Consider the following 13,324-nt stretch of genomic DNA (forward strand, 5'->3'; position numbering starts at 1 on the left):
TCTTTGAGATATGTGGCACCTATCTCTATCCCACTACCAACCCTCCTTCCTCTCTCCTTCAGCTCATGTCTGTATTCATGATGGAGAAGGAAGTGGAGAGGTAGTTAATCCACACCTCCCCTTGGTACTGAGCATGAGGAGTGCCAGATGCAGGTGTGGACCAATGGATACTACTTGCAAATTCTTCAGTCTCAGGCGCACGAAGCACATGTGTATCCATATGTGAACTATAGATAGGTTACCACACAGCTCAAAGAACCTCCAGTTACAGAAAACCTCCATTTTTTGAAACCCTTTTTCCTTCCAATATATGACTGAACTGTAGTGTGTATTATATACATAACTACTTCTTATCATTCTTTTTAAAACCACATATTTAACACCTTTATCTCAGGTCGCTTTGCTGACTAAAAAACCCTGGGCATAAAACATAGATTAATATATTTTTAAGGTCAGAAGGAACCATTATATTCTAGTCTGACTGCTAACACATGACACAGGTCATAGAATTTTACCCAGTAGTTCCTGCATAACCCAATAACTTCTGGTTGAGCTATGGCATATGTTTTAGAAAGATATCAAATCTTGATTTAAAGAATCCACATGATTGAGAATCCATCACATACTTTGGTAAATTAATTAGTCTTCTTGTTAAAATGTGTACCTTATTTCCTGTTAGAATTAATCAGCCTTCAACTTCCAGCCATTGGATCTTCTTATACTTTTTAACTGCTAGATAAAGAACCCTCTACTATCAGAAATCTCTACCCCAAGTACATACTGTGATCAAATCTCTCTTAATCTTCTCTTGGATAAAATGAGTAGATTGAACTCTAAGTGTCTCATTATAAAACTGGTTTTCCAGACCTTGAATCATTCTTGCACTTTTTTTCTGAACCATTTCCAATTTGTCAATGCCTATTATCAGTTGGTAGAAGAAGCAAGATTTAAACAAATACTGGCCTAGTTTCCACTCTAGAGCAATTTCTCTTAGGCCAAAGAGACATTTTTGCTTGTGTTCTTTTTGGAGATTTAGTTGTCTGGCGTGTTGAAGTGAGAAACTGACAGCCATATGGAATAGTTAGGCTGTTAAAAGATTTAGCTGCAAACCTCTAGCAAAACACAGACAGCATATAGTGATTCTTGATACATTATAATTTGGCCAAATATGAATGAATTTTTATGGGAAGACTGAAAGGCACCCCTCTACCCACAGGACTTTCTCCATGCCAAATTTCAAGTTCCTTCTGTAAACCATGGAGGGATTAAAGTTCTTCCTACAGAAAAAAATATAATGGAAAGCATCAGGAAACCTTATTAGAGGGATTGGTATAGTTTTCCTTTACACAGAAACTTGAAGGAGCTCTTTATTAATAATCTGACATTGGGAATTAACTTCAAAAGATCTCTTGGAGCATAGTTTTATATATGAGCCAAGTATTATGTATGTGCAAAGTATAATGGTTTAGCTCATTTTCTGAGTGCTCTGGTTGGGACATACAATTCTAGTTATATAACAAAATATTTGGACTAACAAAACTTAGAATCATTGAATCATCGGGTTAGAAGGGACCACATGGGTCACCTACACTAACCCCCTGACAAGATGTAGGATTTGTTGTGTCTAAATTGTCCAAGTTATCCCCCATTCTGTGTTTGTGCATTTGGTTTTTCTTTCCTCAATTGTCTTTGTTGAACTTCATTTTGTTGTCTATACCCTTTTTTTCCAATTTATCAAGATCCCTTTGAATTTTAGTTCTATCCGCCACAGTGTTTGCAACCCCTCCCTAGCTTTGTGTCTATTCCTACACTCAGATTATTACTAAAGATATTAAATAACACCAGACCCAGAACAGATTCCTGTGGAACTCTATTTGAGACCTCCATCCAATCTGGCATAATTCCATTAATAATTACTCTTTGTTTGAAGTTGTTTAACCAATTATGTATCCACTTAATGGTAGTTCTATTGAGACCACATTTCTCCACCTTACTTATGAGAATTTCATGTGGAGACTATGTCAAAAGTCTTGCTAACATTCAGGTATATTATGTCCACATTCTCCCTATCCACCAAATGAGTTACCTTCTCAAAGAAGGAAATCAAGCTGGTTTGTCATGATTTGTTCTTGGTAAATCCATGCTCGCTGCTAGTGATCACCCCTTCATCTTCCAGGTATTTGCAAACTGAATGTTTCATACATTGCTCTAGTAGTTTTCCAGGTATCAAGCTGATTGTTCTATAATTCCCTGACTCCTCCTTTTTCCCCTTTTTAAGATGGGCACTACATTAACCCTTTCCCAGTCTTCCAGAATCTCACCTGTCCTCCATGAGTATACAAATATTATTGTCAGTGGCTCAGAGATTTCTTCAGCGAATTCCTTCAGCACCTTGGGGGTGAATAGCCTCAGGCCCAGCTGACTTTAATTCATTCTGATTAGCCAGAAGATCTCTGACATATTCTTTATTTATCCTGATCTGCATCCCTTCCCCTTTATTGTCTATGATGACTTCGCTTGTCATCCAGTCACATGTTATTTTCTGTATGAAGACTGAAGCAAAGTAGGCCTTGAGCAACACCGCCTTCTTATCATCTTCTACTACCAGCTCACCTTCCTCACACCATCCCTGATCATTCTTTTTTTGTCTGACATATTTGTAGAACCCCTTCTTGTTGTTTCTAACATTTCTTGCCATAAAGTGAAGGTGCTACAGTGAAAGTCTTCACTTCTGAAGAAAAAACTGTCTAAAATGAAAGAATGTAGGTGATACATGGGCACAAGAATTTATACTATAGTCCGACCTTTGATATTAAGGGATTTATAACGGAGTCCCCCTATCAGTGTTTTTTGAGTAATATGGTCAGAGTTTCACCCATAACTCTGAGCACATATCAGTTCGTATTTACACATTTTTATCTACCATTCGTCTTTTTTATTTCCAATCTAGAATCTATATTATAAATATTGGGATAGCGATTATGCTTAAATCATGCAGTGTAGTTGTACCTGTTTCGGTCCCAGGAAAGACAAGTTGGGTAAGGTAATATATTTGATTGGACCAACTTCTTTTGATGAGAGAGACAAGCTTCCAAGCCACAGAGTGCTCTTCTTTAGTGCATTTTGCTGTGATGCTGGGAGTATCTTTCCCAGACCTGAAAAAGAGCTCTGTGTGGCTTGAAAGCTTGTCTCTCTCACCAACAGAATTTGGTCCAATAAAAGATATTGCCTCTCTTGCCTATGTTTAAATCATGTTATCCTGTGGTAAAACCTGTAAAGGGGCTAATCTTCCTCATAGTGTCCCCCAGGAATTGGGTCCATTTGGCAGATGGAATTAACTTCCTCCAGAAAGAACTGTAGGGTCTTGAGACCTTGAAACTCTGTAGATTTACTGGTTTCTGCAGGAGCCAAGGCCATCTACACTGAGGCCATGAGCCTCAGTGCTGGACCTGAGGAATGGCATTCACTGAGATTGTTCCCCCCTTCTCCCCACCTTAAAAAAGTTGGGTTACCTTTCACATTTAGGCATTTAGGAGGAAGATATATCCCTTGCCACTGCCCCAAACTGCCTGCACGCAATACAGGACTGCCCCGTCCTGCCAATATCCACCTGCATCCCAACCAGTCCCTACCACTCATGCCCATGCATTAATCCCAACCCCAAAGAGAATCTTCTACACGGTGCCAGAAAGAGGGTGACAGTTCCACAGAAGCAGCTAACCACAATTCCCATACAATGCAAGGGAGTGCCCCTTCTGAGTTTCGTTATTGGGTGCACAGTTTCGGCCTGTTTGTTACTGTAGGAAGAAATAAGTCTCACTTGGTTGAAGTCATAGATTCAATAAAGTTCTTCCTTTGAACAATCTGGATATCAAATTGTTATGCACATGGATATTTAAGTCAAGTGTGTTAGTCTAAATGTCTTAACCATTCAATAGCTGAGGAAAGGGCACTCTGCAAGTCCTTGAGGGAACCAGGCAGCGCTTGCCAATAGGTGGAGCCTGCAAGTATACGGCCTACATCTTCTAACTGACCACAGTGGCAAAGGGGAGAGTCTTAAAGACTCCAGTTACCGTCATTTGCAGCACGTCTGATCACTGTACATTGAAGTGATTGAGTTTTACACACAGGGAGATGGACTGTTGGTCCTGTCATAAGACAGGCATTGGCTATTTTTGATGCTTCTTCTTTGTCACTTAGTATGCCTTCTGGAGGTGACATCAAATTTCTTTAGAAGAAATGTCTTACAGGGATTCCTGGAGCTAAAACAGTGGATGAGTCGATTAAGCACATCTTTAAATAGGGGTAGATATGGCATGTTTTGCACATTAAGGAGCAAATTCCACAAGGTTACTTGTTGTCTGATGTCAAAAGGGGTGATGTTGGACAGGACTGGCAGCCAGGCCAGATTGATTGGTCTCATGGTACCAGTTATTATCAAAAATAAGATTAGTCAAAAACACTGTTCAGAGAAAAGTGTTCTCTACAAAGATTTTTACATCTTGTTTTCCTTCTGCTATAATTTCCATATAGCTTCATCATTCCTGTGTAAAACTGAAATTCCTGCTTCAGTATCGTATTTCACATGTATGAAATATTTTTATTTTTATTTCAGGAGCCTTTATGATCCCTTTTCTCATTTTGCTTGTCCTGGAAGGTATCCCACTGCTTCATCTTGAGTTTGCCATTGGTCAAAGACTGAGAAAAGGCAGTGTGGGAGTCTGGAGTTCTATCCATCCTACCCTGAAGGGAGTAGGTAAGTCTCAGGAAGCTTACAACTAAACCAAACAGAATGCACAAAAGCCCACATTATTAATTTTGCCATTGAGGCTTTATTGTTTTACTTTGGAGCAGAATGAATGTCTCAGGGGATGAATTATGAGTTCAGAGACTAACTTCTACATTGTCCACCTGAATGCAGCCCAGGTTAGTAGTGATCCAAAGCTGTTACCATTTGATAACTATTTGATGTCCCATTCCCAGTGCACAGGAACAGTGGGCACACTTAAAAACTGCACCCTGGTTTTAGAGAGATTACAGGTGACAGGGAATATCTCTGAGAATGGGGAATATGGCTAGAACAATTTCTCTCTAGAATTGGAATTAACTTTTTTAAGTGTGCCAACAATTTGTGCTGTAGTTATTTTGAGTTATTTGGAGGAGTTCAGTCTCCATGTCTGTCAGTCATAAGTAGTAACTGGTATACAACATTGTATACATTAATAATAGGGCTGTCAATTAATCACAGCTAACTCACATGATTAACTCAAAAAAATTAATCACGATTAATCGCACTGTTAAACACTAGAACACAAATTGAAATTTATTAAATATTTGTGGATATTTTCTACATTTTCAAATATATCGATTTCAATTACAACACAGAATACGAAGTGTACAGTGTTCACTTTATATTTATTTTTATTACAAATATTTGCATTGTAAAAAACAAAAGAAATAGTATTTTTCAATTCACCTAATACAAATACTGTAGTGCAATCTCTTTATTATGAAAGTTGAACTTACAGATGTAGAATTATGTACAAAAAAAACTGCATTCAAAAATAAAACAATGTAAATCTTCAGAGTCTACAAGTCCACTCAACCCTACTTCAGCCAATCACTCAGACAAACAAGTTTGGTTAAAATTTGCAGGAGATCATGCTGCCCGCTTCTTATTTGCAATGTCACCTGAAAGTGAGAACAAGCATTCGCATGGCACTTTTGTAGCTGGCGTTGCAAGGTATTTAAATGTCAGATATGCTAAACATACGTATGCCCCTTCATTCTTCAGCCACCATTCCAGAGGACATGCTTCCATGCTGATGATGCTCGATAAAAAAAAATAAGGAGTTAATTACATTTGAGACTGAACTCCTTGTGGGAGAATTGTTTGTCTCTTGTTCTGTTTTACCTGCATTCTGCCTTTATTTCATGTCATAGCAGTCTTGGATGATGACCCAGCACATGTTGTTATTTTAAGAACACTTTCACTGCAGATTTGACAAAACACAAAGAAGGTACTGTGACAAAGTTCCTCGTCTGCCTTGGTGGGTCCTGCACTGATTGGCGGATTTGCTCCACTCAGAGATTCACGGCAGCCCTCAGTTTGGCCACTTTTGCTAGTGGCTCAAACTTGCCATCCACTCAGCTAACCTCATCATTAGCCAGCATGGGAAAAAGGAAGGAGAACAATTCCTGCAGTCTCTAATGGTCCACCTAATGGGTTGGGGGACAGGCCAGGGACCTTCCCCTCTGGTGGGACCCACAGTCCAGATCAACTCCTCCTGCATCCAATAGGGAGTTGAGGGGATGGGGGGAACCTGGGCCTGCCTTCTACTCTGGGTTCCAGCCCAGGGCCCTGTGGATCGCAGCTGTCTACAGTGTTTCTTGTAACACCTTTGTGACAGCTACAACTCCATGGGCTACTTCCCCATGGCCTCCTCCCAACACCTTCTTTATCCTCACCACAGGACCCTCCGCCTGGTGTCTGATAATGCTTGTACTCCTCAGTCCTCCAGCAGTATGCCTTCTCACTCTCAGCTCCTTGTGCCCTCTTGCTCCCAGCTCCTCGTACGCACCTTACTAACTGAAGTGAGGTCCTTTTTAAAACCAGGTGCCCTGATTAGCCTGCCTGTCCTAATTGATTCTGGTAGCTTCTTAAATGGCTCCAGGTGTCCTAATTAGCCTGCCTTAATTGGTTCCAGCAACTTCCTGGTTGTTCTGGAACAGCCCATTATCTTACTTAGGGAAAAGGGACCTGCTTAATCTGGGGCTAATATATCTACCTTCTATCACTGTCCTGTAGTCATCTGGCCTGACCCTGTCATAGTACTAATGTCAGATTTCTAAATATAGCTATAGCACTTGACCCAAGGTTTAAGAATCTGAAGTGACTTCCAAAATCTGAAAGGGACGAGGTCTGGAGCATGCTTTCAGAAACATTAGAAAAGCAACATTCAGATGTGGAAACTACAGAACCCGAACCACCAAGAAAGAAAATTGACCTTTCTGCTGGTGGCATCTGACTCAGATGTTGAAAATGAGCATGCATCGGTCCACTGTGCTCTGGATCATTATTGAGCAGAACCTGTCATCAACATAGACGTGTGTCCTCTGGAATGATGGTTGAAGCATGAAGAGGCATATGAATGTTTAGCATAGCACATGTAAATACTTTGCAATGCCAGCTACAATAGTGCTGTGTGAATGCCTGTTCTCACTTTCAGGTGACATTGTTGGGGAGGGGTAAATTCTAGTGTCCCAGAGCCACTCACAAACAGTGTCCTGCTGGCAGCCTCCTCTCTTTAATCACAATGGGGGGAAAAACACTATTGACCTCAGCTGTGGCAGTATGGCATGGGGAGGCAGGCGGTCTCAGCTAGGCATGTCTCAACCCATTTAGGGCTCTATAGGTCATGGCCAACAACTTAGACTCCATCAGAAACCAATAGGTAGCCAGTGCAGATCCTGAGCACTGTGGTGGTGTGTTCCCAAATAGAAGCCCTACTTAGTGAACTGCAGCATTCTGCACTAGCTTCAATCTCCAAACAGTTGTAAGGTTTAGCCCCATGTGGAGCTCATTGCAATGGTCTAATCTTGAGGTGACCAACGAACAGATAGTGGCACAGTCTGCATCTGAAAGGAAAGGTGGCAACTTTTTGGACAGGTGTCAATGGTAAAAAGCTCACTTGGTTATTCCTGTAATATAATTCTCTAACAGCAGCTGGGGGGGTCCAAAATTACCTTTCAGTTGTGACCCATGATAACTAAAGGTGGACACACTCTCTCTCTGTCAGAGGGTCTGATATTACCTCTCCCATCTCTTCTAGCTGCTTCTCCCAAACCCCCGCCTCACCACAGTCTTATCTGTGTTCAGTTTCAGACAGCTCAATCTCATCCATACTCCAATCTCAGATAAATGCTGTCTGAGGCACTGAATGGCTTCTTGTGTGTTAGATGAGATAGAGACACAGTTGGATGTGGTCAGCATAATGAAAACACTGAAGCTTATGCCTCCTTATTACCGCTCCACACAGCCTTGTATACACATTGAACAGGAGGGGTGACGGGGGGCTTCCTGTGGTACCCCACATTTGAGAGCTCTTCAGGAAGAGGAGCAGTTGTCCACAACTACCCAGTGAGATCTCTGAGAAAATAATGAACCCACTGAAGAGCAGCCTCGTTCACTTCTGAAAAGTTCTGTAGACAAGTGAACAATGCCTTGTGATCAATGGTATTGAAGGCAGTGAAGAGATCTAACAATACCAGCATGGTTATCTGATCTTCATCCATCACCAGGAGAAAATCACTGACTAGCATGACCTATTTAGTTTCTGTGTTAAAACCTGGTCTCTACCCTGATTGACAGGGAGTAAGGAGATCCAGTACACCCAGATACTGTGAGGAGTGATCTCACTATAGCCTTATGCATAATAAGCCCTGGCTGGGATGATTTAATTGGGGATTGGTCCTGCCTTTGAGCAGGGGGTTGGACTAGATGACCTCCTGAGGTCCCTTCCAACCCTGATATTCTATGATTCTATGATTCTATGATAATCTTACTGAAAAATGGAAGAAGTGGACTGATTGTCATGAACAAGTGCTGACCTCTTGAAGAGAGGCTGCACTAATGCTCCTTCAAAGCAATAGGCAGGCTACTGTCTTTAGTCTCCACCAAAAAATGACCCAGTCTTCCCCCTGACCTTCAACATCTCAGATGGGCACAAGTCCAAAGCATAGGTGGTGGCACAAAGTTCTCTCATTGCCTCTAGTATCTCAATAAATACTAGTGGCTAAAACTCTAGTAAAGGTGATGAGGCCCTTGTTCCCTCAAGTCTCTGTGTTAATCATTATGATCCTTGTCTCGTGAAAACTCAACAGCCTGATAAATAGTTCTGTTGGTTTCACCCATTGCTAAGATTAAAAATCTCATTCCTGGTTTACACCTTCTTCTTTCAAAAGTCTTATTTCTGTAGCCTGGTCAGTCATCTCAGGGATCAAAGAGCCCAAGCCCTCACAGCCATACCACCTTCTCCTCTTTTTCCCACCTCCTTGGGACTCCATATTCCCTGCATATGGTAACACTATCACCCTCTTGGCAACTTAATAGTGACCACTGAACGGGTGCATCTGAATTCCCTTGAGGCTGGCTGCAAAGCCATAATCAAACTCCTTTCTAAACCACTCACCCACTGATTCACACCAACTAGCTGTCTCACACCTCAGGGCCTCCCACGCCCTAGTGTTCTGTTCCTCTCAAAACAAGATTCCCCCCTTTTCTGTACCAATTATGTCTTTCTTCTCTCATTAGCCACCCTTCTACTGTGGCTAGATGAAGAAGGAAATCAAAATTCCACCAGCTCCAATGGTCTCTGTTCTGGAAGTGGCAGAGAGAAGAATTCAAGACTGTGCTCTAACCCCAAGGGGTGGTCACGCAATGGTACAAATCCTTTCAATCCGCCACCTATCAACAGTCAAACTCTTACACTCAAAAAGAGTGGCTACATTCAGTGTTACACTCCAAGCCTCTCACATCACAAACTGCTCTCATTTCTAATCCTACTGTTACCTATAATCAGTCTGCCACAGAGACTAGCCCACAGGCACACTCTCACCACGGGATTCTTTAAATGATTTTTCCCTTGCTGGCCTCTCACCACAAAAAGAGAAACCACTTTAACCATAACTCACTCCTTCTCCCTGTCTAAATCTCTCAACACCATTAATCCACTATCAGCACCACTTTACACTCATCCCCTTAAAACACAAACATGACAATATTGAGCAAATGAACCCAGAAGTGTGAAGGTATGATCTCAGCCCAGGTGCTGAGGCCCAGCTGGCCCTGGTTAAAGGTAGAGTTTCCATGAATGTGATTGTAAGTTGTGGTGCCAGCTTCAGGTCCAGTTGCAGGGGCAAAGTGGCTGAGGAGACTCCCTGTTTAAAGTCATAGCCCCCCAATAGCAGTCCCTATTGGTGGTAAAGAGCTGCAATGAATATTTTCCAAATCCTCCTAGAAGTGCATATTTTTTATTATTCTGTACATTTCCCATTTCATAATCAGTGAGAATGTCAACATCCTCCAACAGTCACATCAACACAAATAGAAAAGGAGTACTTGTGGCACCTTAGAGACTAACCAATTTATTTGAGCATGAGCTTTCGTGAGCTACAGCTCACTTCATCGGATGCATACCGTGGAAACTGCAGAAGACATTATATACACACAGAGACCATGAAACAATACCTCCTCCCACCCCACTGTCCTGCTGGTAATAGCTTATCTAAAGTGATCATCAAGTTGGGCCATTTCCAGCACAAATCCAGGTTTTCTCACCCTCCGCTCCCCCCCCCCCCAACTCACTCTCCTGCTGGTAATAGCCCATCCAAAGTGACCACTCTCTTCACAATGTGTATGATAATCAAGGTGGGCCATTTCCTGCAGAAATCCAGGTTCTCTCACTCCCTCACCCCCCTCCAAAAACCACACACACAAACTCACTCTCCTGCTGGTAATAGCTTATCCAAAGTGACCACTCTCCCTACAATGTGCATGATAATCAAGGTGGGCCATTTCCAGCACAAATCCAGGTTTTCTCACCCCCCCACCCCCATACACACACAAACTCACTCTCCTGCTGGTAGTAGCTCATCCAAAGTGACCACTCTCCCTACAATGTGCATGGTAATCAAGGTGGGCCATGTCCAGCACAAATCCAGGCTTTCTCACCCCCCCCCCCCGAAAACACACACACACACAGAAACTCACTCTCCTGCTGGCAATAGCTCATCCAAACTGACCACTCTCCAAGTTTAAATCCAAGTTTAACCAGAACGTCTTGGGGGGGGGGGCGGGTTAGGAAAAAACAAGGGGAAATAGGCTACCTTGCATAATGACTTAGCCACTCCCAGTCTCTATTTAAGCCTAAATTAATAGTATCCAATTTGCAAATGAATTCCAATTCAGCAGTTTCTCGCTGGAGTCTGGATTTGAAGTTTTTTTGTTGTAAGATAGCGACCTTCATTTCTGTGATTGCGTGACCAGAGAGATTGAAGTGTTCTCCGACTGGTTTATGAATGTTCTAATTCTTGACATCTGATTTGTGTCCATTTATTCTTTTACGTAGAGACTGTCCAGTTTGACCAATGTAAATGGCAGGGGGCATTGCTGGCACATGATGGCATATATCACATTGGTGGATGTGCAGGTGAACGAGCCTCTGATAGTGTGGCTGATGTTATTAGGCTCTCTGATGGTGTCCCCTGAATAGATATGTGGGCACAGTTGGCAACGGGCTTTGTTGCAAGGATAGGTTCCTGGGTTAGTGGTTCTGTTGTGTGGTATGTGGTTGTTGGTGAGTATTTGCTTCAGGTTGTGGGGCTGTCTGTAGGCAAAGACTGGCCTGTCTCCCAAGATTTGTGAGAGTGTTGGGTCATCCTTCAGGATAGGTTGTAGATCCTTAATAATGCATTGGAGGGGTTTTAGTTGGGGGCTGAAGGTGTCGGCTAGTGGCGTTCTGTTATTTTCTTTGTTAGGCCTGTCCTGTAGTAGGTGACTTCTGGGGAATTCTTCTGGCTCTATCTATCTGTTTCTTCACTTCCGCAGGTAGGTATTGTAGTTGTAAGAAAGCTTGACAGAGATCTTGTAGGTGTTTGTCTCTGTCTGAGGGGTTGGAGCAAATGCGGTTGTATCGCAGAGCTTGGCTGTAGACGATGGATCGTGTGGTGTGGTCAGGGTGAAAGCTGGAGGCATGTAGGTAGGAATAGCGGTCAGTAGGTTTCCGGTATAGGATGGTGTTTATGTGACCATTGTTTATTAGCACTCTAGTGTCCAGGAAGTGGATCTCTTGTGTGGACTGGACCAGGCTGAGGTTGATGGTGGGATGGAAATTGTTGAAATCATGGTGGAATTCCTCAAGGGCTTCTTTTCCATGGGTCCAGATGATGAAGATGTCATCAATATAGCGCAAGTAGAGTAGGGGCTTTAGGGGACGAGAGCTGAGGAAGCGTTGTTCTAAATCAGCCATAAAAATGTTGGCATACTGTGGGGCCATGCGGGTACCTACAGCAGTGCCGCTGATCTGAAGGTATACATTGTCCCCAAATGTAAAATAGTTATGGGTAAGGACAAAGTCACAAAGTTCAGCCACGAGGTTAGCCATGACATTATCGGGGATAGTGTTCTTGAGGGCTTGTAGTCCATCTTTGTGTGGAATGTTGGTGTAGAGGGCTTCTACATCCATAGTGGCCAGGATGGTGTTATCAGGAAGATCACCGATGGATTGAAGTTTCCTCAGGAAGTAAGTGGTGCCTCGAAGGTAGCTGGGAGTGCTGGTAGCGTAGGGCCTGAGGGAGTCTACATAGCCAGACAATCCTGCTGTCAGGGTGCCAATGCCTGAGATGATATATAATGTCTTCTGCAGTTTCCACGGTATGCATCCGATGAAGTGAGCTGTAGCTCACGAAAGCTCATGCTCAAATAAATTGGTTAGTCTCTAAGATGCCACTAGTACTCCTTTTCTTTTTGCAAATACAGACTAACACGGCTGTTACTCTGAAACCTATCAACACAAATATCAGTCCCAGTCATTTCAATCCTACAGCCATTCCACACTTGCCCTAATGACCCAGAAAAAAACTTTTATTAAAAGCCAAGCTAACACCATAGCAGGACAAACTCCCTAGCTGGTCACAAATTTAAAAAAAAAAAGTCATTTTAGGTGCTGGGCCTACGATGTCAATATTTTCTTGTTTGTTTGAAATAATGAATCATAGAACATCAGGGTTAGAAGGGACCTCAGGAGGACATCTAGTCCAACCCCCTGCTCAAAGCAGGACCAATCCCCAATTTTTGCCCCAGATCCCTAAATGGCCCCCTCAAGGTTTGAATTTACAACCCTGGATTTAGCAGGCCACTGCTCAAACCACTGAGCTATCCCTCCCCCCGTGAAAAGGAAAGCAATCTGCTTTCAACAGATATATCTTGGTAAACTTCCTGCAAGAGACATCCTCTAAATAGTGCAGTCAAAGAGCATTAAAATATAGGGCCTAATTCTCACTGAGAAATATTCTGGATGTCTTCAGAGAGTTCCCCACTTTTTTAAATCAAAAGGCTACATTGTGACTTGGACCATGCACAGTTTAAGGGATGGTAAGATCTCTGTGCATGCTACTGGGCACTTCGATCTGGGTGTACAAGAGTACTGCACTCCTGCTTCTCAGATAAGCCAGTGCAGGGCTATCATAATTTGCTGTTAGCCTATACTGGCAGCAAATTTCTACATCCCAGAAAGGTATCTGTTATGCAGTGACTCCTTGGCTG

At 42.6% G+C, this 13,324-nt stretch overlaps 1 protein-coding gene across 1 annotated transcript in view; it reads left to right on the forward strand.

The window, feature by feature from the left end:
• Positions 1-13,324, forward strand: part of SLC6A19 (solute carrier family 6 member 19) — an 82,910-nt gene that overhangs the window by 20,513 nt on the left and 49,073 nt on the right. Inside the window, exon 2 of the mRNA XM_077809177.1 lies at positions 4,616-4,756. Within this exon, the coding sequence (XP_077665303.1) occupies positions 4,616-4,756 (141 nt within the window). The remainder of the gene's footprint in view (positions 1-4,615; positions 4,757-13,324) is intronic.

The sequence above is a fragment of the Eretmochelys imbricata genome, chromosome 2 (genome assembly GCF_965152235.1).
Source record: "Eretmochelys imbricata isolate rEreImb1 chromosome 2, rEreImb1.hap1, whole genome shotgun sequence".
In the NCBI taxonomy this organism is placed as follows: Eukaryota; Metazoa; Chordata; order Testudines; family Cheloniidae; genus Eretmochelys; species Eretmochelys imbricata.